The 25281-nt window shown below is 49.0% G+C and overlaps 1 protein-coding gene across 1 annotated transcript; it reads left to right on the plus strand.

Annotated features, from left to right (window-relative positions):
- The first annotated feature begins 1889 nt into the window (after positions 1-1889).
- Positions 1890-23952, plus strand: psmb9a (proteasome 20S subunit beta 9a). The gene is made up of 6 exons (XM_072550462.1): positions 1890-2215; positions 11060-11127; positions 14159-14290; positions 15932-16061; positions 21086-21227; positions 23791-23952. The coding sequence occupies exons 1-6, from the start codon at positions 2162-2164 to the stop codon at positions 23916-23918; spliced, it is 654 nt and encodes a 217-aa protein (XP_072406563.1). The 5' UTR covers positions 1890-2161; the 3' UTR covers positions 23919-23952.
- The last annotated feature ends 1329 nt before the right edge of the window (positions 23953-25281 follow it).

Genomic DNA, 25281 nt, shown 5'->3' on the forward strand with positions numbered 1-25281 from the left:
CAAACCCCTTCCCCTATCCCTGACTAATGCACTTACACATCCCTGAACACTACGGGCAATTTAGCAGGGCCAATTCACCCGAACCAGCACATCTTTGGATAGTGGGAGGAAACCCATGCAGACACGGGGAGAATGTGCAAACTCCACACAGACAGTTGCCCGAGGCTGGAATCGAACCTGGGTCCCTGTGAACAAATTTCTCCCCAAAACATCTTTAGTCATAGAACCATAGAGCACAGAAACAGACACTTTGGTCCAACTTGTCCATGCCGACTGAGCATCCCAAACGAAATGAATCCCATCTGCCTACATTTGGCTCATATCCCTCCGGACCTTTCTTATTCATCTCCAGACAAATGTCTTTTAAATGTTGTAACTCTACCAATGTTTCCCACTTCGTCTGGTAATTCCACATACAAACTACGTCTGTGTGAAAATGCTGCCCATTGAGTCCCTTATAAATCTTTCCCATCTCACCTTAAACCTACCCCTCCAGTTTTGGACTCCCCTACACTGGGGAAAAGAAATTTGGTATTCACCTTATCCATGCCCCTCATGATTTTATAAACTTCGATAAAGTCACCCCCCCCCCTCCCCCCCCCCTTCCCCCCCCTCTCCCCCCTTCCCCCCCCCCCTCCCCCCCCCCCCTTTCCCCCCCCCCCCACCAACGTCCGATGCTCCATGAGAAAAAAGATCCTGCTTCTCCTTATAACTCAAATGCTTCGGTCCCGCTAAGATCGGGTTAGCACTGCTGCCTCATAGCACCAGGACCCCAGGTTCAATTCCAGCCTCGGGCGACTGTCTGTGTGGAGTTTGCACATTCTCCCCGTGTCTGTGTGGGTTTCCTCCGGGTGCTCCGGTTTCCTCCCACAGTCCAAAGATGTGCAGGTTAGGTGGATTGGCCATGCTGAATTGCCCATAGTGTTAGGTGCATTAGTCAGAGGAGAAAGTGAGGACTGCAGATGCTGGAGATCAGAGCTGAAAATGTGTTGCTGGAAAAGCGCAGCAGGTCAGGCAGCATCCAAGGAACAGGAGAATCGACGTTTCGGGCATCAGCCCTTCTTCATGAATTCCTGAAGAAGGGCTGATGCCCGAAAAGTCGATTCTCCTGTTCCTTAGATGCTGCCTGATCTGCTGCGCTTTTCCAGCAACACATTTGCAGCATTAGTCAGAGGGAACTGGGTCTGGGTGGGTTACTCTTCGGAGGGTGGGTGTGGACTAGTTGGGCTGAAGGGCCTGTTTCCACACTGTAGGGAATCTAATCTAATCCTTGCAAAATTTTTCAGCCCCTTTTCGAGTTTAATAACATCCTTCCTGTAGCCGGGCGACCAGAATTGTACACAGTACTCCAAAAATGGCCTCACCAGTGTACTGTACAGCCACAAAATGGCACCCTAATCCCTACACTAAATTGTTTGACGTGTTTCGATCTCGGCAATAAGAAAGGCATCGAAGCTGAGATACCGGTAGCTTTCTCGATCCACCTTTGCATTTGGTTTGCGTTTGTTGGGTTGTTGGAACAAGCAGCCTGTCTCTGTGTGAGCAGTCTGAGGTGATTGTGTCTCAATCTCTGCCACGGCACAGGGAGCAGCTCATTGCCTGGTCTCATCTGTCAGTCTTAGTTTATTCTAGGAGGCTTCATTATTTTAATCTGGAGGTTTCAATACACATCTCCGTTTATAAACAGAAACATGTTAAGTGTGGCATTTGACATCAAGGCATTTTTTTTCTCTTTGATGCCAAATACAATTCACATTTGAAATATTTCAATTTCTAGTTTTGACCACAAGATGGAGAGGTAGTTTCAAAATGCAAATCTGAATGTAACACAGTTTCAATTGATGGTTTTTGTGATAAAAGTCTGTGGGGGTGCAAATCACTTCTGAGCTCAGCACAGTTAGAGAAAAATCTCCTGAAAGTTGATAAGGATTGAAAACTATACAGATGTTTCTTGACCAGTCGTATGGGCACTGTGCTTTGAGGAATATTTTTCTGTTGAAAGTCTTGCAACTTTAGTTTCTGTTTCATTCTGAGCAGGAAGCAGTTCCTGAGAGACTCGAAGCCAGCAGGTTCCCCATTCACTCTCCGATAAAACAGTCTCCTTGTCCAGGAAAGAACACTCCAGGTTCAGGAGGGCGAAACGTGGACGGGAATCGAGAGGATGCTCCAGAATTCCAGGAATCCGGGATGTACCTCGCCGGAAGTCAAGACAGGGGTGAGTGAGCGTAGAGGCAGGAGCTCTGCCTCAGACTGCTGCAGACACAGAGGAACCGAGAGAGTTGAAACCCCCTCCCCAGCTCCCAGGTTAGTGCAGCCTTCCCAATGCCAGCCAGTGCCCCTGGAGGGAGAAAGTGGGAATGCTAGCTGAGAGGAAACCCTGTTGCTGTTCACTGAACCCTTTACAAAGCAATGACTGTGACTGGGGGGGGTGCTTTTTGAATTAATGTTGGCATCCATGGCCCAGTATGTCTTGCTATTCCCTAACTGCCCCTTGTAAAGATGGTGGAAGATGGCCAGATTCAGCCATTGCGGTCCACGGGTGTGTGCTGTTGGGAGGGAATTGGACTCAGTGACACTGAAGGTTGCCAACTCCATGTTGACACTGCCCTGGAGGCCTGACCACGTGAGCTGCCTCCTCAGTGCCACCCCCTGCCCCTCACCCCAGCCTGGCCCATCCTCCATGGCTCAGGAGGTAGATTATTAACCAATTGGTGTCACCTTCATTCGAACTGAAACAACCTCTTGTTACTCCCAGTCATCTGCAATATTTGAAATGGTTAAAATGCAATTTCATTTTTCAATATTCCTATGATGTTACTCAAGGGTTTTGCTGTGAGTAAGTGTCCTTAAGACCATCAGACAGGGGAGCAGAAACAGACCATTCAGCCCACTGAGTCTGCTTTCCCGGTCAATGAGATCTGATCATCTTCAACTCCACTTTCCTGCCTTCTCTCTGTAATCTTTAATTCTCTTCCTGATTAAAAATCTGTCCCTCTCAGCCCTGAGAATCTACTTAACGCACAACTTTGTGGCAAGGAATTCCACAGATACCCTCCCCTCTCAGAGAAGAAATGTCTCCCTTATCTCTGTCCTAAATGTGCGACCCCTTATTCTGAAATGAAGCTTCCTGCTCTTATAGTCTCCCACAAAGGGAATCAACGTTTCCACATCCACCTCGTCAACTCCAATCAGAATCTTGATGAGGAGGTTTGTCTTATAAGGAAAGATTGAGAAAGCTAGGCCAATAGAGTCATAGAGTCACAGAAGTGTACACCAGTCCTTGCCGAACATAATCTCAAACTAAAATAGTCCCTCCCGCGCTGGCCCATATCCCTACAAGGAGAAAGTGAGGACTGCAGATGCTGGGGATCAGAGCTTAAAAATGTGTTGCTGGAAAAGCGCAGCAGGTCAGGCAGCATCAAAGGAGCAGGAGAATCGATGTTTCGGGCATAAGCTATTCTTCAGGAATTCCTGAAGAAGGGCTTATGCCCAAAACATCGATTCTCCTGCTCCTTTGATGCTGCCTCACCTGCTGCGCTTTTCCAGCAACACATATCCCTACAAACCTTTCCTGTTCATGTACTTATCCAAGTGTCTTTTAAACTGTTGGAGGGGCATCAGGCTGGCTCAGTGGTTAGCACTGCAGCCTCACAGCACCAGAGATCCCGGTTCAATTCCAACCTCGGGCGACTGTCTGTGTGGAGTTTCCACATTCTTGCCGTATCCCTGTGGGTTTTCTCCGGGAGCTCCGGTTTCCTCCCACTGTCCAAAGATGTGCAGGTCAGGTGAATTGGCCATGCTAAACTGCCCCATAGTTATCCAGGGATGTGCAGGCTAGGTGCATTAGTTAGGGGAAATATAGAGTAATACGTGTAGGTGAATGGGTCTGGGTGGGTTACTCTTTGGAGGCTCAGTGTGGACTTGTTGGGCCGAAGGGCCTGTTTCCAACCTGTAGGAATTCTCATTCTAAAATAGGAGAAGATCATTTGGACCTTCAAGTCTCCTCCCCCATTCAAGATAATCAAAGCTGATCATCCAACTCCTGTTCCTAATTTCTCTCTCACACCCGTTAGCCCTCTGAATTATAGTGACTCATTTGTGAAAATATTCAATATTTTGGCCCCATTTGCTTAGTGTGGTAGAAAATTCCACAGGCTCTCCATCCTCTGGGAGAAGACATTTCTCCTTATTTCGGTCCAAAATGGTCTACTGTTCTCCTTTGACTGTGACTGCTGGTTCTGGACTCCCTGGTCATCAGGAACATCCTCCCTATATTTTCCCTGTCCAATCCTGTTAGATTTTTTAATGAGGTCACCCCCCCCCCCCACACACACACCCCCACTCATTCTTCTAAACTGCATTGAATATAGTCCTAACCGATCCAGTCTCTTTTCACCTATCAGTCCAACCATCCCAGGAATCAACTAGGGGAAACTGAGGACTGCAGATGCTGGAGACCAGAGTTGGAAAAGCGCAGCAGGTCAGGCAGCATCCGAGGAGCAGGAGAATCGACGTTTCAGGCATAAGTTTCCTGAAGAAGACAATAGAAGAACTAAAACTGGGTTTCTGAAAACACTTGGTGGAGTGGTCTCTGAGAGGATGTGTGGGCCATCCTTAGGGAATCAATACCAGAGGCAGAAATTGAAGACCGAGGAAGGATTGATTCCCCTGAGAGGGCTGTTAGATTAGATTGAGCTGAAAATGTGTTGCTGGAAAAGCGCAGCAGGTCAGGCAGCATCCAAGGAGCAGGAGAATCGACGTTTCGGGCATAAGTTTCCTGAAGCAGGGCTCGTGCCCGAAACGTCGATTCTCCTGCTCCTTGGATGCTGCCTGACCTGCTGCGCTTTTCCAGCAACACATTTTCAGTTCTGATCTCCAGCATCTGCAGTCCTCACTTTCACCTGTTAGATTAGATTCCCTACAGTGTGGAAACAGGCTTGTCAGCGCAACTAGTCCCACACCTCTGAAGAATAACCCACCCAGACCCACTAATGCACCTAACACTATGGGCAATTTAGCATGGCCAATTCACCTGACCTGCACATCTTTGGACTGTGGGTGGAAACCCACGCAGACACAGGAGAACGCGCAAACTCCACACAGGCAGTCACCCGAGGCTGGAATTGAACCCGTGTGAGGCAGCAGTGTTAAGCACTCAGCCATTGTGCTGCCCTAAGCGTTAGTGTTTGGAACTCTCTCCCCCAGTGAGGAGAGGAAGCTGGGTCTGAGTTAGACAGGATTCTGGTCCACAGCAGAGTTGAGGACTATGAGATGGAGGAAAAATATTGAGGCACTGACACAGCATGCTCAAGGCCCAGGACGTAGTGCTGCTGCGATTACCACGATTGGGAGAGCTGTCTCACAAACGAGGCAAGCAGCATCCTGACTTAGTTATGCTCATGGAACCAACCCTCACAGACAATATCCCAGACACCGCCATCACCATCTCTGGATAGGTCCTGTCCCACCGCAGAGCTGGTGACCCGGGTACAATACTGGAGCCAGTTGCCCTCACTTGGAAATATATCACTGGTGTATTGAAATCTTGGGACTCCCTTCCTAAAAGTAGTGGCAGTGTTCTTACATAGCAACCGAAAGGCCAATCAGCCCTTCAAGCCTGTTCTGCTTTCAATGTGATCTTCTAATCCCCATACTCCATATACCAGAGTGGTTCAGGAAGACACCTTCTCCAGGGCAACTAGGGACGGGCAAAGAATGCTTGCCCAGTCAGCGTCTCCCATGATTCATGTACAAATAAGTCAATAAACCTTGGGAAATGATGGCAATTCTCCTGCTCTGAAGTGACAGCCTAGAGTCACCTCCTAACTCCACAAAATCTACCTACCATCTCCAAGGCACAAGTCAGGAATGTTAGGGAGTACTCCCCTCTTGCCTAGATGAGTGCAGCTCCAATAACACTCAAGAAGCTTGACACCATCCAGGACAAAGCTCGATTGGCACCACATCTACAAATATTCAATCCCTCCCCCACCGGCGCTCAGTAGCAGCAGTGTGTACTATCTACAAGATGCACTACAGAAACTCACGAAAGATCCTTAGACAGCACCTTCCAAAGCCATGGCCACTTCCATGCAGAGGGACAAGGGAAGCAGGTGCTTGGGAATGCCATTCCATGCAAGTTCCCCGGGAAGGCACTCACCACCCTGACTTAGAAATACTTTGCCACTCCTTCAGTGTCGCTGGGTCAAAGTCCTGAACTTCTCTCCCAAATGGCATTGTGGGTCATCCCCCAGTAGGAAGACTGCAGCGGTTCAAGAAGGCAGCTCCCCACCACCTGCACAAGGGGCAATAATTGACGAGCAATAAACACTGGCCCACCAGCAATGCCCAAATGGCACAAGTGGTTATAAGAAAGGAGCAGGGTGTTCTATCAGACCAGGGACTGGTAGATCGCACCCAGTTGGACAGTCCAGAGGTCTGTCCCCTCCAGTCCTAAAACCTTTAAAACATTGAGGAAGTATTTAAACAGGCAATTGCATAGCCAAGGCACACAGGAGTATAGGATAAGTCATGGAAAATGGGATTCAAACAGTTTGGTGGTTTCTTTGACTGGTGTCGTGTCAATGGGCCGAAGGGCCTTATTTATGCTATAGATCGGGCTGGCCATTGCTCAGACCTGAATCCAGTGTTTCCAGCTCATCGGAGGGATACTGTAGCAAAATGAACAGATTACCGTGATATTCATTACAAACTGCAATGTATCAATGATGCTGGAATGCACAGTAACAAACAGAATGCATTGGTTTAACTGTCCTGTGTTCCCCATGACGTGTAGTATTGCCTATTGTTGGCATCCTCCCATCTGTCATCAAAGTGCCAACCTATTGGTGACATCCTCTGAGCATTGGTTTCCACACGTACACCAATGGCTAGGTTGGTTCGCTCAGTTGGCTGGAAGGCTGGTTTGCAATGAAGAGTAATACCAACAGTGTGGCTGTGATGCCTTCTCACCCTCACTCCCTATCTGAGGTGTGGAACTCACAAGTTAAACTCACCATTGCCTCTCATGTGGGACTATACACTGATGAGACCCAGTTCGACCTCACCACTGTCACGCTGTTTACTTGCCACCCAGTGGGGCATCAGCAGAAATGTCCTCAAACTGAATCTGAGGTCAGTGGAGGGGCAGGTAGTGGGATTACTGAGCTGGTGATCTCAGATGCCCCAAGCTAATGTTCTTGGGGCATGGAGTCAGATCCCACTGTGATGGCTGGTGACATTGGAACAGCAATGAATTGCTGTAATAGCCAGGGAGAAATACCCCCTCAGCTCAGTCTTTAATGGGAGACTGCTTTCTTGGACAAAGAAATTCCCCCCCCTTTTGGGGGAAGTATAAGAACCTAAGATGGAGAAGCAGAATTAGGTCATTCAGCCCAAGGAGTCTGTTCTACCATTCGCCTTCTCTCCATAACCCTCAATCCACTAGCTAATCAAGAACCTATCTCTCTCCACCTTAAGTCCACTCAAGACTTGGCCTTCACAGCCTTCTGTGGCAGTGAGTTCCATAGATACACCCTCCCCCACTTTGGCTGAAGAAAGCCTCCCCTTCATTCCAGTTCTCAAGGATCATAGCTTCTGTCTCACTCTGAGGCTGTGTCCTGGGGTCCTCATCTCTCCTACTAGTGGAAACAGCTCTTCCATGTCCACTCATGCAGGTCTCTCTGTATTTGGTAAGTTTCAATCAGAACCCCCTGCCCCCATTCTTTTCGACTCTATCGTTAACAGACCTAGGGTCCTCAAGCACTCCTCATATGACAAGCCCTTCATCCCTGGGATCATTCTTGTAAACCTCTCTGGACCCCTTCCAATATTAGCACATCCTCCCTTAGATGCCGGACAGAAAGCTGCTCACCATATTCCAAATGCAGTCTGACCAGAGCCTTATACAACCTCAGCAGTACATCCCTGCACCTGTGCACTAACCTTCTTGAAATGGATGCCAATATTGCAGATCCCTTTGTAAACACTATTTCAACATTAAGCTCCCCCTACATGTTTCAATAAGGTTTCCTGTAGTAGAGTTATAGAGTCTTACAGCACAGACACAGGCCCTTCAGCCCAAACTGGTCCATACATACCAAAAATGTCCATGCACACTAACCCCATTTCCCTGCACTTGGCCCATATCCTTCTAAACCTTTCTTATCCATGCATTCGTCCAAACGCCTTTTAAATGTCAACCACTTCCATTGGCAGCTCATTCCATATGTGTACCACCCTCTGTGTAAAAACATTGCCCCTCAGGTTCCCTTTTACTCTTTCCCCTCTAACCTTTAACTGATGCCCTCTAGTCCCCGATTCCCCGATCCTGGGAAAAAGACTGAGTGCATTCACCCTATCCATGCCTCTCCTGATCTAATACACTCATATCAAATTCCCCCCTCAGTCTATGCTCTCAAAAAAAAAGTACTAGCTTGTCCAACCTCTCCCTGTGACTCAGACCATTGCGTCCTGGCAACATCCTTGTAATTTTCTTCTGCACTCTTTCCAGTTTAATGATACACTTCCTAGAGCAAGGTGACCAAAACTGAACACAATACTCCAAGTGCACCCTCACCAACGTCCTGTATAACTGCAACATAACTTCCCAACTTCTATACTCGGTGCCCTGACTGATGAAGGCCAGTGTGCTAAAATCCTTCTTCACTGACCTGTCTACCTGTGACTCCACTTTCACAGAACCATGGAGCTGAATTTCCAAGATCCCTTTGTTCCACTACACTCCTCAAGGCCCTACCATTCACCATGAAACTCCTACCTTGATTTGACTTTCCAACATGGAAGACCTCACACTTCTCTACATTAAACTCCATTTGCCATTTCTCGGCCCACTTCCCCAGCTGATCAAGGTCCTGCTAGAATTCCTGATAACCTTCCTCACTGTTCACGATATCTCCTACTTTAGTGTCATCGGCAAGCTTACTTTTCATACCTTGTGCATTCTCATTCAAATCGTTGATATGGATAACAAACAGTAATGGGCTCAGCACTGACCCCTGATCACACTCATTCCTCTGAACCCTAGGGAGTGCAGTAATTTAACAATGATTTGGTCTGTAATGTTAGGGGCCTCAGTGAGGAGCTCACAGATGGTATTGACCATGTGTTTTATACTGGGGAGGGAAGCCATGGACTGCAGGGAGATTTCAATGGGCTGGTCAGATGGATAGAAGTAATGGCAGGTGCAACAAGACAGCGCAGTACACAATAGAAGGTGGGAGATAGATACGTGTATGGAATGAGCTGCCAGAGGAAGTGCTGGAGGCTGGTACAATTACAACATTTAAGAGGCATTTGGATGGGTATATGAATAGGAAGGGTTTGGAGGGATATGGGCCGGGTGCTGGCAGGTGGGACTAGATTGGGTTGGGATATCTGGTCGGCATGGACATCTGTGCTCTACATCTCTATAACTCTATAAGTGCACATCTGGAGAGCTCCTGGACTGGGAGATGAGGTGAGGGCTAGAATCCAAACAGACTACTCCTCGCGTGTGTGTTTCTAGTGGGGATAATGGTGGGGCATGAGGAGGAGGGGTGCATGTAAAATAAGGTGTGCACCCACCCATGGTCACCTCCCCCCTCCCCACCTGGAAGATTGGCAGGCTACCCACCACAGGCACATATGTCCCTGGGAGTTGTGGGGGTGGTGGGGGGGGTTGGAGGGGGTGTCGTACTGATACCTGTGATTGACCAATATAGGGTGGAATTTAAGGCCAGCAAGTAAAGCTGGTGAAGGGGCCTGGAATACAAGTCCTGACACCATTAACACTGGGCACTGTATCTGTAATATTGGCTTCAAAGGCAGTTCTGATTGTGGGGCTAGTGTCAGCCATCACTGGGCTAGTGCGCTAGACACCAGCACCCACTGTTCCAGGGATCATCACAACAGTTAAAGGTTTTATAACATATGCAATGTTCTGCAATTTATCTGATTTTTAAGCTCAGGCTGGGAGAAAACCAGATTTCAGTCATGAACGAGAATCATTATTTGTGATAAGTAAACTCTAGCTTCAGGTAAATGGTTAGAAACTGTCAGCCTGCAATTGCCATAAATTAAAACTCTAAACCCCTTCTAAACCACACACACACAGACAGGATACAAACAAGTCATGAAGGATGGGAAAACTAGACCGTCGTCTTTGCTCACAAGACTTGTTGAGTTTGTTCTTGCCCTGAAACCTTTGAAGGTTTCATCACAGCCTTCATTGTCCACTGGTTTGCAGGAGACACAGGGTGGCTGGTTCACATGTAAACGCTCTTGGACTTATCAATTAAAAGTCAAGCTTGCAGTAACTGCTGAAGGAAACATAAACTGGTTTTCTACAAATCTGAAGTGGCTTAGTACAGAAAACAGAGAGAGAGAGAGAGAGGGAGAGCTCCTCAGCTTATAGAGATCTGATCACTTCTCTTGATATCTAGTTCAGTTGCTTGAGAACAAATCATGTGGATATTGGCTGGCAAAGGCCTTTAAAGGCCTGGTCACCAGTCCATAGACCAATCTGAATACAAAGTCCCTGGACTCCAGTTTGTCTGCACCCTACACTGCTTGCTCAAGGAGCTCCTGATACAATGTTTACCACGAGGGTCAGGTTATTGTTTTTCAAACCATATATTAATCCTCTGAAACACATGTTCTTTCCACCAGTAGCACTGGTTTTGGACCCAGTTCTGTTATGGTGCCAGTCTGTACGCAGTGCCACTGGCTGTGCTGCTTGTTTGCTGGTGCTGCCCACACAGCTTTCAGTTACAATTCAAACCCACTCAGGAATGCACTTCCAGCGGTTGAAGAGTTAGAAACTAGGATAAGGACCTATTCAGCATATGATGGGCTGAATGGCCTCCTTCTGTTCAATGAATTTCTATGAGATTATGATTCAGATTTTGGTCACTGTTGCATCTCTTTAAGTGGCTGTTTGGTAACATTCTTTAAGATAGTTTACTGCAGTAAAGCTGCTATATAAATGCACATTGGTATTATCAGCTGAGAAGCTCGGGTGTTGTTGTTGGTGCAGATCAGTTGATTCCTCTTGTTCCAGACCACGATAATGGCAGTGGAGTTCGATGGCGGGGTGGTGATTGGCTCTGATTCCCGTGTCTCTGCTGGGTAAGTACTTCACAACGATACTCTCGTTTCCCCCCACCCCCACCTCTGTCGGTGTCCTCCTCTTCTAGTCAGACAACCGGGCATCTGCATAGCACCGGATTCTCCCAAAGGACTTCACAATCAACGGTGTGCTCTGGTGTAGGAACATGGCACTGGGTGCAGTAGGCTCCGACAAGTTGCAAGGTGGTCACATGACCAGTTTTAGCTGAGGGATTAACATTCATCCTCAATCTCAGGTCAGGCCCTGATGTTCCACTGCTGTACAATTCCCTGAGAGGTGCCAAGAGGGCGAGCTGAACAGTTATCAAGGAGCGTGGAAAATCAAATTAGCCCTGATAGTATTAAATGGAGAAGGCTTGATGGGCCAAATGGCCTGTTCTGAATTGGGTTCCATCTGAGAGGGTGTAGTGTAGAGTCCCAGCCAAAGATCAGTATCTCTGTCAGTGTTGGCACTCTGCAACCAACCTCTCCCCCACTCCCCTCACTGCAGGTCAACTCAAATTTTTCACAGAGTGTGGGAGGCTCTGGCTGGGCCTAACTACCTGCCCACCCCTGGCTGCCCTCGAACTGAGAGCTCAGCCATTTCAGACTGAGAGTCACCCACACTGCTGTGGGTCTAGAGTCACATGTAGACCAGTCCAGGCAAGGACTGGAATTAACTTCCTTAAAGGACATGAGTGAACCAGATCAGACTTTACAATTGATGATAGATTCGTGGTCACCTTTCACATTGCCTCTGCCTTTCCCTAATATTCCCTCCCTCATTCCCTCCACATTTCTCTCATTTTCCTTCCACCTTTCTAGCAACTTCCTCCCTCTTTCCCTCATGTTCCCTTCCTCATTACCCTGCGTTCTCTCCCTTTCCCTCATGTTCCCTCATTCATTCCCTTACTTACCCTTTTCCTCTTTCCCTCACATTCCTCTCTCTTTCCCTCATATTCCCCCCACCCCCTCATGCTGCCTTTCTTTTTCCCTCCCGTTCGATGGTGGAGTCAGTCCCCACTTGGTGAATGACAGGGCGGGTCTCAGCCCAAGGCCTGACACAGAGGGGTGAGGAGACTGGCACGATGGGGACGACACACACAGTGCAGAGTGCTGGGGAAGGAGCGGTTCCACTGAGTTGCTCAACATCAGGAACAGGTTTGACGGAGTGAGGGAGGAGAGTGTTCCAGAGAGTGGGAGGTGGGAAAACAGAGGGGTACAAAACTCTCAGGCAGAGGGACAACTCTGAGGGACAACTCACTGTGACGTGGGAGTGAACTCTTTCGAAGGTAGTTGGATAAATACTGAGAAAGGAGACATTTATGCGGCAACACATACGCACACAAAACAAATAACTGAACCGTTAGATCGCTGTCATCCAATTTCTCATCTTATCCCTTCTACGGCTGACAGGGAGGTGTTCTGTGACCAGCTTACACCTCGGCTGGGTATATCTGCTGTCCCTTTACATTGTCCTGGGCTGCGACATTGTGAAGTCCTGTGTTACTTAATCTCGCCTGTCCTCCATTCCTCCATCACTGATCCTCTCCTCGGCTCCATCCTGTCTCCTTTCCCCCATAACACCCCCATCCTCCATCCCTTGTCTCAAAACCTTTCCCATTTCCATCAGTTCTGATGAAAGATCGCTCCGAATGGATTTGGTATCCTGTTTTCCAGAGCAGGTTCACACAGCCTTCCAGGTCTGCAGCACAGGAAAAGACCCTTCGGCCCATCAAGTCTGCACCTGACCATTTCGCAGCACTTTGCCCATTGCCTTGGTATCACGAGTGCACATCGAAATTCTTTTAAATGTTATGAAGGTTTCTCCCTCTAGCACCCTTAAAGGCCGTGAGTTCTAGATTCCCACCATCCTATCATTCCTGGATGAAGCACTTATTTTATGAAGAATTTTGGAACAGCTTAGGCTGATGTCCATTGGCGATTGAAAGCATCAGAGATGATCTTATTGAAATGTGGGAGATTTTGTGGGAACTGGATATTTCCCCTTGGTTTGGGGGGGGGGGGGTGGTGACGAGGAGACATTGTTTAAAAACAAGAGAAGAGGAGAACTTTTATCTCTTGGAGAATGTCGTCCGCTTAAAAAATAATGATGGCTGGGATTTCAACATGCCGTTCGAGACCAGGTTAGGTCAACTCTTGCCTGACAAAGAAACTAAAGGTTAAGGAGGGCGTGGAGCTGAGACCCAATCTCATCAGCTACGGTCTTATAGAACTACAGAATGGGTTCGAAGGGCCGAGTGGCCTACTCCTGCTCAGAAGCCTCACGATGCTACGTTACGGTCCTGAAACATTCACCTCGTTTTTTTCCCCTCTCTCTACAGACCCTTTTCCAAAGCCTTATTTAAAATACAACTGCTATTTATCATGCCCAGGGCTACAGGAGAAGGGCAGAGGAAAGGGCTTGACAGGAACAATATGTCAAAGAGACAACGCAGGCCCGATACACAGGATGGCCAGCCTCTCTCTCTTTCTCTCTCTCTCTTTCTCTTTCTCTCCCTCGGAGTCTAAGCTTGGTCCCTCAGCCGGGGGGAGATCCTGCTTTGCTTACTCTGCAATGGCTTGTTTGAAACATCGAAGACCCTCATGGGGTTTTGACAGGGACACGGTGGAGAGGATGTTTCCCCGGGGGGCTCACTGTTTAACCACAAATACCATTTCACACAATGAGAAGGGGCCTTTTTCTCCAGTGGTTGAGAGGCTTTGGATCTCTCTTCCTTCAATAAAAAAGTGGGGTGGAAGGAGAAGTCCTTGGATATCTTTAATGTACAGCTGGTTGGATTCTTGTTAAACAAGGGGGGTTGAAAGGTATCGGGAATAGGTGGGAATGTGGATTGGAGTTGACAATCAGAGCAAAGAGTCTGGTGCTGGAAAAGCACAGCATCCGAGGAGCAGGAGAATCGATGCTTCAGGCAAAAGCCCTTCATCAGAAATTCTGATGCATTCTGCATTCCCAATGAAGGGGGGCGGGGGGGTCAGGCACTGCCCTGGGGGTTAGAGGAGGTTGACGATGTTACCTGTGTGCCCACAGGGAGGCGATCTGTAACCGTGTGATGAATAAGCTCTCCCCGCTGCACGATCGGATTTACTGTGCCCTGTCTGGTTCAGCTGCTGATGCCCAGGCTATCGCCGATTCCGTCAACTACCAGCTGGAATTACACAGGTAGCGGCCTCTGCCGTTTCTTCACCGAACCGACTGCTCACACATTCAACTCATAGATTGCTATGTGAGGCAGTGCTTTGTACACACAGTAGGCCCCTCAGTGAATCCCAGCTTCAGATCAAACATGGTTTTTATAATTTGACAGAGAGTGCTACCGCAATGCCACTTCCTAAACATCCCCACTGGTACCAGCAGAGATTCCCACAGGGACCAGTAGACACTCCCCACTGGAACAAGAGACTCACTGCTGGGACCAGAGACCCCCCCAGTGAGACCAGAGACCCCCCAGTGAGACCAGAGACTCCCCAGTGAGACCAGAGACCCCCCCAGTGAGACCAGAGACTCCCCAGTGAGACCAGAGACCCCCCCAGTGAGACCAGAGACTCCCCAGTGAGAACAGAGACCCCCCCCAGTGAGACCAGAGACTCCCCAGTGAGAACAGAGACCCCCCAGTGAGAACAGAGACCCCCCAGAGGGACCAGAGACTCCCCAGTGAGACCAGAGACTCCCCACTGGGACCAGAGACTCCCCAGTGAGACCAGAGACTCCCCAGTGAGATCAGAGACTCCCCCGTGAGACCAGAGATTCCCCACTGGGACCAGAGACTCCCCAGTGAGACCAGAGACTCCCCAGTGAGATCAGAGACTCCCCCGTGAGACCAGAGATTCCCCACTGGGACCAGAGACTCCCCAGTGAGACCAGAGAGTCCGCACTGCGACCAGAGACTCCCCAGTGAGACCAGAGATTCCCCACTGGGACCAGAAACTCCCCAGTGAGACCAGAGACTCCCCCATGAGACCAGAGATTCCCCACTGGGACCAGAGACTCCCCCGTGAGACCAGAGATTCCCCACTGGGACCAGAGACTCCCCAGTGAGACCAGAGATTCCCCACTGGGACCAGAGACTCCCCAGTGAGACCAGAGACTCCCTAGTGGTCCCAGAGACAGCCCAGTGAGACCAGAGACTCCCCACTAGGACTTGCAAAAATTCCACTCTAGGACCAGCAGAGATTTCTGCTGATACCAGCAAAGGCTCCCTTGAGATTCAGCACTGGGACTAGAGACTCCCTAATGGTCCCAGAGACTGCCCAGTGAGACCAGAGATTCACCACCAGGACTCAAAAAATTTCCATTCTAGGACCAGCAGAGATTTCTACTGGTACCCCCAAAGGCTCCCTAGTGGGACAAGCAGAGACTCCCCCCTATGACCAAGGATTCCCCACTGGGACCAGCAGGGATTCCCACAGGCACCTGCAGAGACTCCCGACTGGAACTGACAGCGACTTTCCACTGGGACCAGCAGAAATTCTCCACTGGGCCCAAGGATTTCTCACTACCACCAGCAGATATTCCTCACTGGGACCAAAGATTTCCCACTGGGACCAGCAGAGACCCTCCACAGGGACCAGCAGGCATTTCTCACTGATCAGCATCCAGTAGGCTCCTGTATGATTACAGGGTGGGGGAGGGGGGGGGGGGGGGTTGCAGGTATAGGGGTGAGTCCTTGGCCCCGGGCTGGTGTGAACAAGGTGGGGTGGGGGGGTGGGGGGGCTGTGATTCCTGGTGTAACTCTCACAGCAGACACAGCAACCAGCTCTCTATGCCTTGGCTGAACAAGATGTGCTCCTTTCTGTCCTTCAGCATTGAGACCGGAGATGCCCCATTGGTGCGAGCTGCAGCCTCCATTGTTAAGAACATCAGCTACAAGTACAAGGAGGAGCTGTCAGCTCACCTGATCGTCGCTGGCTGGGACAGGAAGAAGAAGGGACAGGTACCTGGGCATGAACCACACTTACGGGTCTCCCACTGCCATTTGGACAAGTCACAGTGAGACGCACGTGGTTTAGATATCGTAATTAATAAACAAGGAAGTTCTCCATCCTCCGTGTGAAAATCCCAGAGAAAATCCAGTACAATTCCTGAATGACACATTCTGGTCTGGCTTCAACTGTATAGCTCCGATCGCACTCCAGTTCATTTCCCACTAATCCTGCTTTTCTTAGACCCTAAGACCATAAGACATTGGAGCAGAAATTAGGCCAATCAGCCCATCGACTCTGCTCCACCATTCAATCATGATTGATAGGTTTCGCAGAGGAGAAAGTGAGGACTGCGGATGCTGGAGATCAGAGCTGAAAATGTGTTGCTGGAAAAGCGCAGCAGGTCAGGCAGCATCCAAGGAGCAGGAGAATCGACGTTTCGGGCATGAGCTTTATCTTTCCTGAAGAAGGGCTCATGCCCAAAACGCCGATTCTCCTGCTCCTTGGATGCTGCCTGACCTGATAGGTATTGCAACCCATTCTCCCACCTTCACCTCATAACCTTTCATCCCGTTGATACCCAAGAACCTATCTGTCACAGTCCTAAATATACTCAATGACACGGCCTCCCCAGCCTTCTGTGGCAATGAATTCCATCGACTCCCCACTCTCTGGCTGAAGAAGTTTCTCCTTATCTCCTTTTTAAAATGTCTTCCCTTTACTCTAAGGCTGTGCCCTTGGGTACTAGTCTCTCCTACCAATGGGAACATCTTCCCAACATCCACACTGTCCAGGCCATTCAGTATTCTGCATGTTTCTATTAGATCCCCTCTCATCCTTCTCAACCCATTGAGTATAGACCCAGAGTCCTCAAACCTTCCTCGTATGTTAAGCTTTTCAGTCCTGGGACCCTTCTCATGAACCTCCTCTGAACACGCTCCAGGGCCAGTACATCCTTCCTGAGATATGGGGCCCAAAACTGCGCACAATACTCCAAATGTGGTCTGACCAGAGCCTTATAGACCCTCAGAAGTACATCCCTGCTTTTGTATTCAAATCCTTTCAAAATAAATGCCATCATTGCATTTGCCTCCCTAACTACAAACTTAACCTGTAAGTTTATCTTGAGAGTATCCTGGACTAGAACTCCCTTTGCACTTCAGATTTCTGAATCTTCTCCCTATTTAGAAAACAGTCCATGCCTCTATTCTCCCTCCCAAAGTGCATGACCTCACACTTTCCCATGTTGTGCTCCATCTGCCACTTCTTTGGCCACTCTCCCAACCTGTCCAAATCCTCCCCACCTCCTCAATGCTACCTATCCCCCTAATGCCGTCAGTTCCTTCATCGAGATCATTAATGTATAAAGTGCAAAGTTATGGTCTCAACATTGACCCTTGCAGAACAGCACTTGTCAGCAGCTGCCATCCTGAGAAGGACTCTTTTATACCCACTCTACACTTTCTGCCAGACAGCCAAGCGTCCGTCCATGCTAGCACCTTGCCTCGAACACCATGGGCCCTTATCTTACTCAGTAGCCTCCTGTGCAGCACCTTGTCAAAGGCTTTCTTGAAGTCCAGGTAGATACCATCCATTGGCTCACCTTGGTCATGCTCATTACTTCCTCAAAGAATTCTAGTAGACTGGTCAGGCATGACCTCTCCTTGATGAAACCCTGCTGACTTTTGCCTTATGTCGTAGAGAGGGAGTTTTAAAACTCAGTGGTCGCCCGCTGAGATGGGGGAACAGATTTTCTCTCTCAGAGGGTTGGGAGATTTTGGAATTATCTTCCTCAAAGCACACGGCCTCACACTTTCCCATGTTGTGCTCCATCTGCCACTTCTTTGCCCACTCTCCTAACCTGTCCAAATCCTCCCTGCCTCCTCAATGCTACCTGTCCCCCTAATGCCCTCAGTTCCTTCAACTAGATCATTAATGTATAAAGTGCAAAGTTATGGTCTCAACATTGACCCTTGCAGAACAGCACTTGTCAGCAGCTGCCATTCGAGTGAATTTTCTTCACTTATTTGTTATGGCAGAGGTGGATCAATTCTCGATGACAAAGGGGATGAAAGATGCAGCGAAAGTTAAAGTCAGATCAGCCACAATCTTATCGAATGGCAGAACAGGTTGAAGTGGCCGAGCGGCCTACACTCGTTCAATGCTGAAATGTTTCCGAGCTCCAGGTTTTAAGCAAGTCAGCAATGGTGTGGTGCTGTCACTGGATTAGTCATCCAGAGACCCAGGCTAATGGTGCGTGGACACAGGTTCAAATCCTGCCATTTTATATCTAGATCTTAGGCCGAAAGGGATCAAAGGTATGGGGAGAAAGAGGAAACAGGTTCCTTGAATGGATGCCCAGTTGTGATAGTATTGAAGGGCTGAATGGCCGACTATTTTCCATGTTTTCAAGACAGCGGGTAGGATTTAATTTCAAATGAATACCCACTTGGCACACGCACGAAGCAGTGAGGGTGACCAGGAACCTATCGCTAGATGGTTGCAAAACCTCACGTGTCCTCCAGGGGAGGACGTTTGCTGCCCCACGCCTTCACGCGACTCCAGTGACGTGGTTGACCCTCAACCGCCCTCTGAACTGTCCAGCCAGCCTTTCAGTTCAAGGGCAGCTAGGGATGGGCCTCCAGTGCCAGCAACATCCACACTGCCATAAAAAAGCTCAGGCCGGGAAGGGGATGGAAGGTGTGCCTGAAACTGGTGGATTACCGATGTGTAAGTCCCTCGGATACACCGACGGAAGGTGAAAAGAGCGGGAGAGTTTACACTCAGCCGCGATCAGGTGGGAACCACTGCCTCCTCATGGTGGAAGACTCCACATGCAGGTTCTTGCCATCAATAAATGTCACCTTTGATCTGAAGGAAAAGCAGGCATCCAGGTTCAGTGGGTAACAGGGAAGGCAGAAGTAATGTTGGCTTTTGTTTCTAAGGGAATCTATGGTGGCTCAGTGGTCAGCACTGCTGCCTGACAGCACAACGGTTCTAGGTTCAATTCCAGCCTCAGGAAGACCGGCTGTGTAGAGTATGCATATTCTCCCTGTGTCTGTGTGGGCTTGCTCTGGTATCGTCCCACAGGCCAAGTGAAGTGGCCAAGCTGAATTAGTCATGGGGGAGTGGGTGTGGACTGGTTGGACCGAAGGGCCTGTTTCCACACTGTAGGGAATCTAATCTAAGGAATGGTGTATGAAAATAGGAAGGCTTTGCTGAAACTATACAAGCTACGAGACAGACCACAGCGGGAATACTGTCAACAGTTTTGGTCTCCTTCATCCAAGGCAAGATGATTCACTTGGCTAATCCCAGGTATGGAAGGACTGTCTCATCAGGAGAAGTGGAGTTGACTGACCTGTACTCATTGGAATTTACAAAAATGAGAGGCAAAATTACTTGAAATATCTTCGAAGACTTAAAGGGGAGATACGCAGAGACTGTTTCCCCTTGTGGGAGAGTCCAGGACCAGAGCATATAATCTCAGAATAAGGGATCGCCTATTTATGATAAAAATGAGGAGAAATTTCTTCTCCCCAGAGAGGAGTAAATCTGTGGAATTCTCTTCTGTGCGGGTGGGTCAGTGAGTATATTCAGGGCTGAGATAGAGAGATTTTTAATCAGTATTGTTACCGAGGAGAATACTGAGATGCAGGTTATTGGACCAGATGGGATTGAGCTGCATAAGGAGGAGGTGTTAGCAATTCTAGAAAGTCTGAAAATAGAGAAAGCTCCTGGGCCAGATGGGATTTATTCTCAGATTCTCTGGGAAGCCAGGGAGGAGATTGCAGAGCCTTTGGCTTTGATCTTCATGTTGTCATTGTCTACAGGATTAGTGCCAGAGACTGGAGGGTAGCAACTGTTGTTCCCCTGCTCAAGAAGGGAAGTAGAGACAGCCCTGGAAATTATAGACCAGTCAGCCTTACTTCGGTTGTGGGTAAAGTGTTGGAAAGGATTATAAGAGGTAGGATTTATAATCATCTAGAGAGGAATAATTTGATTAGGGATAGTCAACATGGTCAACTTGGAGTGCAGGTTCATAGCTCCTTGAAAGTGGAGTTGCAGGTAGATAGGATAGTGAAGAAGGTGTTCGGTATGCTTTCCTCCATTGGTCAGAGTATTGAGTACAGGAGTTGGGAGGTCATGTTGCGGCTGTACAGGACATTGGTTAAGCCACTATTGGAATATCGTGTGCAATTCTGGACTCCTTCCTATCGGAAAGATGTTGTGAAACTTGAAAGGGTTCCGAAAAGATTTACAAGGATGTTGCCAGGGTTGGAGGATTTGAGCTACGGGGAGAGGCTGAACAGGCTAGGGCTGTTTTCCCTGGAGCGTCGGAGGCTGAGGGGTGACCTTATAGAGGTTTACAAAATTATGAGGGGCATGGATAGGATAAATAGACAAAGTCTTTTCCCTGGGGTTGGGGAGTCCAGAATTCGAGGGCATAGGTTTCGGGTGAGAGGGGAAAGATATAAAAGAGACCTAAGGGGCAACTTTTTCACATAGAGGGTGGTACGTGTATGGAATGAGCTGCCAGAGGATGTGGTGGAGGCTGGTACAATTGCAACATTTAAGAGATATTTGGATTGGTATATGAATAGGAAGGGTTTGGAGGGATATGGGCCGGGTGCTGGCCGGTGGGACTGGATTGGTTTGGGATATCTGGTCGGCATGGACAGGTTGGATTGAAGGGTCTATTTCCATGTTGCACATCTCTATGACTCTATGATTCTAAAAGGATTTTTCAGCTTTTCCAGCAACACATTTTTCAGCTCTGATCTCCACCATCTGCAGTCCTCACTCTCTCCTAAAAGGAGGATGATCCGATCAGCCATGATCACGCGGAATGGCCTGTTGCTGCTCCTCTATCTTCAAATGCCTTTTAAAAATTAATATAATACTTTTACTTCATTACTCTCATCACCTTTCCTCTCTGTCCATCAAAAGAAATCGGAATTCACGAAACATATTTTTGTCTTGAACAAATATTTTGAAGTGTTACTGAGCTGTGCTCTCCCCACACCCAATCCAGGTCTATGCGACTCTTGGCGGGATGATTATCCGACAGCCATTCTCTGTCGGGGGCTCAGGGAGCATTTACGTTTATGGATATGTCGATGCTGCGTATAAAGAAGGGATGAGCAAGGACGAGTGCCTGGCTTTTGTAACTAACGGTGAGAACACAGAGCGCGGCTGGGGTTAACAACAAAAATGATCAGTAGCACAGAAATCGCGTATTCCTTAAAGTAAAAGATATTTTCTCAGTATCGGATTTACTCGCAAGTTGTCCAGCTGAGTCCAAAAGACTTTGATGAAATATCTCTAATTTTAGCAATAGTCAGTATGGCTTACATCAGGCGGCACGGTGGCTCATGGGTTAGCACTGCTGCCTCACAGCACCAGCGTTCCAGGTTCAATTCCAGCCTCGGGTGACTGACTGTGTGGAGTTTGCACATGCTCCCCGTGTCTGCGTGGGTTTCCTCCGGGTGCTCTGGTTTCCTCCCGCAGTCCAGTGATGTGCAGGTCAGGTGAATTGGCCATGCTAAATTGCCTGTAGTGTTAGGTGAGGGGTAAATGTAGGGGAAAAGGTCTGGGTGGGTTGCTCGTCGGTGGGGATTAGTTGGGCTGAATGGCCTGTTTTCATGCTTTAGGGAATCTAATCTAAAAACAAGTCCCACTCCATTTTCAAAGCTACAGATTGGAGTAAAACTCAAAACATTTTGGAATATTTTGTCCTTCTTGCCTGAACTAAGTTTCCCTCTGAGGCTGGTTTCTCGCAGTGCAATCCCTAATCTGCTCTTTGTCCCCGTCAATTCCTGTACCTTTCTCAGCACTCATCAAAGCTGTCTCCATCGTATCCTGTCGATGACACGCTGTCAATAAATTGCTGTCACCTCCCTGTTTCCGAAGCTCCTGTTGACCTCACTGTGGAAGGGGCGGATGCAGCCAAGGGATGTCCAGATCCTGGATTGAGCTGCTGCTCAGTTGGTAACACCGCTGTCTCTGCAGTCACCTCAGGAGCTGAACTCTGATTGTCAGGCTTTGCAGTGCTGAAGGAGTGCTGCACTGTCTGAAGAGCTGGCTTGTTAAACCAAGACCCCTCCCCCCCAACTACCTCTCAGCTGGAGGTTAAGGATGCCAGGGCAAGATTTCCAATCCCTTGCCCATGTTTTCCACCTCCTTGATAATCAGATCGACAGTGCCAGAAGGACGAGCTGGCTGTGCACACAATGACTGCAATATTCCCAACAAGAGCCATTTAACTGGGGGTAAAGCACTCTGCTTAACATACTGTGGTTGGGCAAGGCAATATGCAAATGCTTTCGTTTCTTTCCATTTGATGAACAAAGTGCATTGCAATATTGCAAACCCTGCTACATCCCACAGGATCACTCCGCACCCTGCTCCACTATTCAACCTCCCAATTCCAACTCAAGGAAGGACTTGATTCACATCAGGGAGCAAAGGTTTTTGAGGCCCCCGGGGAGCCTTTGGGAGCTTCATTTCAAACTGTCTGGGCGTGGCTTAACCTCCACGGAGACCGACGGGGTCCCATGTCCCAGATCTGGATCCTGTTGAACTCTCGGAAACCTTGTCCATCCACCTCTGGCTCTGTGAGCCAAGTGAACAGCTGGTGGGACCCGGAGCCTCGGGGGAGTTCCTCAGGATATCGTACAGGAGACAGGACAAGCAGGGAACAGGTAGCAATCCATTCCCTGTCAAACCGCAGGGCAGTCTCTCAGCAAAAGGCTCCGAACCTCAGGGGCATGATGCAGGGTATCACACTGTCTGGTCTGGTCTGATTGCACTGTCTCTCTGTATTACAATGATTACACTGGGATTGTCACACACCACACAGTCCCTCTGTATTACAGCGAGTACACTGGGATTGTCACTCACCACACTGTCCCTCTGTATCACAGCGATTTCACTGGGATTGTCACTAATCACACTGTCCCTCTGTATTACAGCGAGTACACTGGGATTGTCACTCACCACACTGTCCCTCTGTATTACAGCGATTACACTGGGATTGTCACACACCACACTGTCCCTCTGTATTACAGCGATAACACTGGGATTGTCACTCACCACACTGTCCCCCTGTATTACAGCGATTACACTGGGAATGTCACTGATCACACTGTCTCTCTGTATTACAGCGATTACACTGGGAATGTCACTGATCACACTGTCCCTCTGTATTACAGCGATTACACTGGGATTGTCACTCACCACACTGTCCCTCTGTATTACAGCGATTACACTGGGAATGTCACTGATCGCACTGTCCCTCTGTATTACAGCGATTACACTGGGATTGTCACTCACCACACTGTCCCTCTGTATTACAGCGATTACACTGGGAATGTCACTGATCACACTGTCCCTCTGTATTACAGCGATTACACTGGGATTGTCACTCACCACACTGTCCCTCTGTATTACAGTGATTACACTGGGATTGTCACTGATCACATTGTCCCTCTGTATTACAGTGATTACACTGGGAATGTCACTGATCGCACTGTCCCTCTATTACAGCGATTACACTGGGATTGTCACTCACCACACTGTCCCCCTGTATTACAGCGATTACACTGGGATTGTCACTCACCACACTGCCCCTCTATATTACAGCGATTACACTGGGATTGTCACTGACCGCACTGTCCCTCTGTATTACAGTGATTACACTGGGATTGTCACTGACCGCACTGTCCCTCTGTATTACAGCGATTACACTGGCCATCGGGAGAGATGGTTCGAGTGGAGGAGTGGTGTACCTTACAACGATCACGGAGAAAGGCACTGAACACAGCATCATTCCTGGCAACAAGTTGCCGGTATTTCACGATGAATGACACTATGTATCTTCCACTCCTCAATAAATACCTGCTGCACTCTAAGCCCAGCATCCTCATTCTTTGGAACTGGAGTAGAGTATTCAGACCACCGAGCCTGCATTGCATTCAGGTCACCACACAATAGTAAGGACAGGATTGTACAGGAGAGGGTGTAGAGAGGGTCACCAGATGGGATTGTACGGGAGAGGGTGTAGAGGGAGTTACCAGATGGGATTGTATGGGAGAGGGTGTAGAGGGAGTCACCAGATGGGATTGTACGGGAGAGGGTGTAGAGGGAGTCACCAGATGGGATTGTATGGGAGAGGGTGAATAGGGAGTCACCAGGATGGGATTGTACGGGAGAGGGTGTAGAGGGAGTCACCAGATGGGATTGTACGGGAGAAGGTGTAGAGGGAGTCACCAGGATGAGATTGTACGGGAGAGGGTGCATAGGGAGTCACCAGGATGGGATTGTACGGGAGAGGGTGCATAGGGAGTCACCAGGATGGGATTGTACGGGAGAGGGTGTAGAGGGAGTCACCAGGATGGGATTGTACGGGAGAGGGTGTAGAGGGAGTCACCAGGATGGGATTGTACGGGAGAGGGTGTAGAGGGAGTCACCAGATGGGATTGTGCGGGAGAAGGTGTAGAGGGAGTCACTAGATGGGATTGTACGGGAGAGGGTGCATAGGGAGTCACCAGGATGGGATTCTACTGTGAATATCAGACACAGACGAGGCCATTCGGTAATATCATGGTTGGTTATTCCTGAGAAGTGATCAGCACATGTTTGTCGCCGAACTCTGTCCTACGCCTCTGGGCTCCACAGTTACAAACACACCCCATCCACAAAGCTGAAGGCTACCTCGGTTGGGGAGAGGGTGGATTCATACACTAACAGGGGTCAAAAGCTGAAACTTTGGGGTTGTGACGGCTGGGGTAGCCAATGGAAATCCCACTCTCACACATCACTCCCACTCTCACACATCACCCCCACTCTCACATCCCTCCCACTCTCACACATCCCTCCCACTCTCACACATCACCCCCTCTCTCACACATCCCTCCCACTCTCACATCCCTCCCACTCTCACACATCCCTCCCACTCTCACACATCACCCCCTCTCTCACACATCCCTCCCACTCTCACACATCACCCCCTCTCTCACACATCACTCCCACTCTCACATCCCTCCCACTCTCACACATCCCTCCCACTCTCACACATCCCTCCCACTCTCACACATCACCCCCACTCTCACACATCACCACCACTCTCACACATCACCACCTCTCTCACACATCCCTCCCACTCTCACACATCACCCCCACTCTCACACATCATCCCCACTCTCACACATCACCCCCACTCTCACACAT

The sequence above is a fragment of the Chiloscyllium punctatum genome, chromosome 30 (assembly GCF_047496795.1).
Source record: "Chiloscyllium punctatum isolate Juve2018m chromosome 30, sChiPun1.3, whole genome shotgun sequence".
Taxonomy (NCBI): domain Eukaryota; kingdom Metazoa; phylum Chordata; class Chondrichthyes; order Orectolobiformes; family Hemiscylliidae; genus Chiloscyllium; species Chiloscyllium punctatum.

What these genes read in the sequence shown, in the direction of transcription:
- psmb9a (XM_072550462.1), top strand. Translation starts at nt 2,162, where the DNA reads ATGCTCCAGAATTCCAGGAATCCGGGATGTACCTCGCCGGAAGTCAAG. An exon ending in TACCAGCTGGAATTACACAG is followed by an intron (nt 14,291 to 15,931) that starts GTAGCGGCCTCT and finishes TCTGTCCTTCAG; the next exon opens with CATTGAGACCGGAGATGCCC. An exon ending in CCTGGCTTTTGTAACTAACG is followed by an intron (nt 21,228 to 23,790) that starts GTGAGAACACAG and finishes TCTGTATTACAG; the next exon opens with CGATTACACTGGCCATCGGG.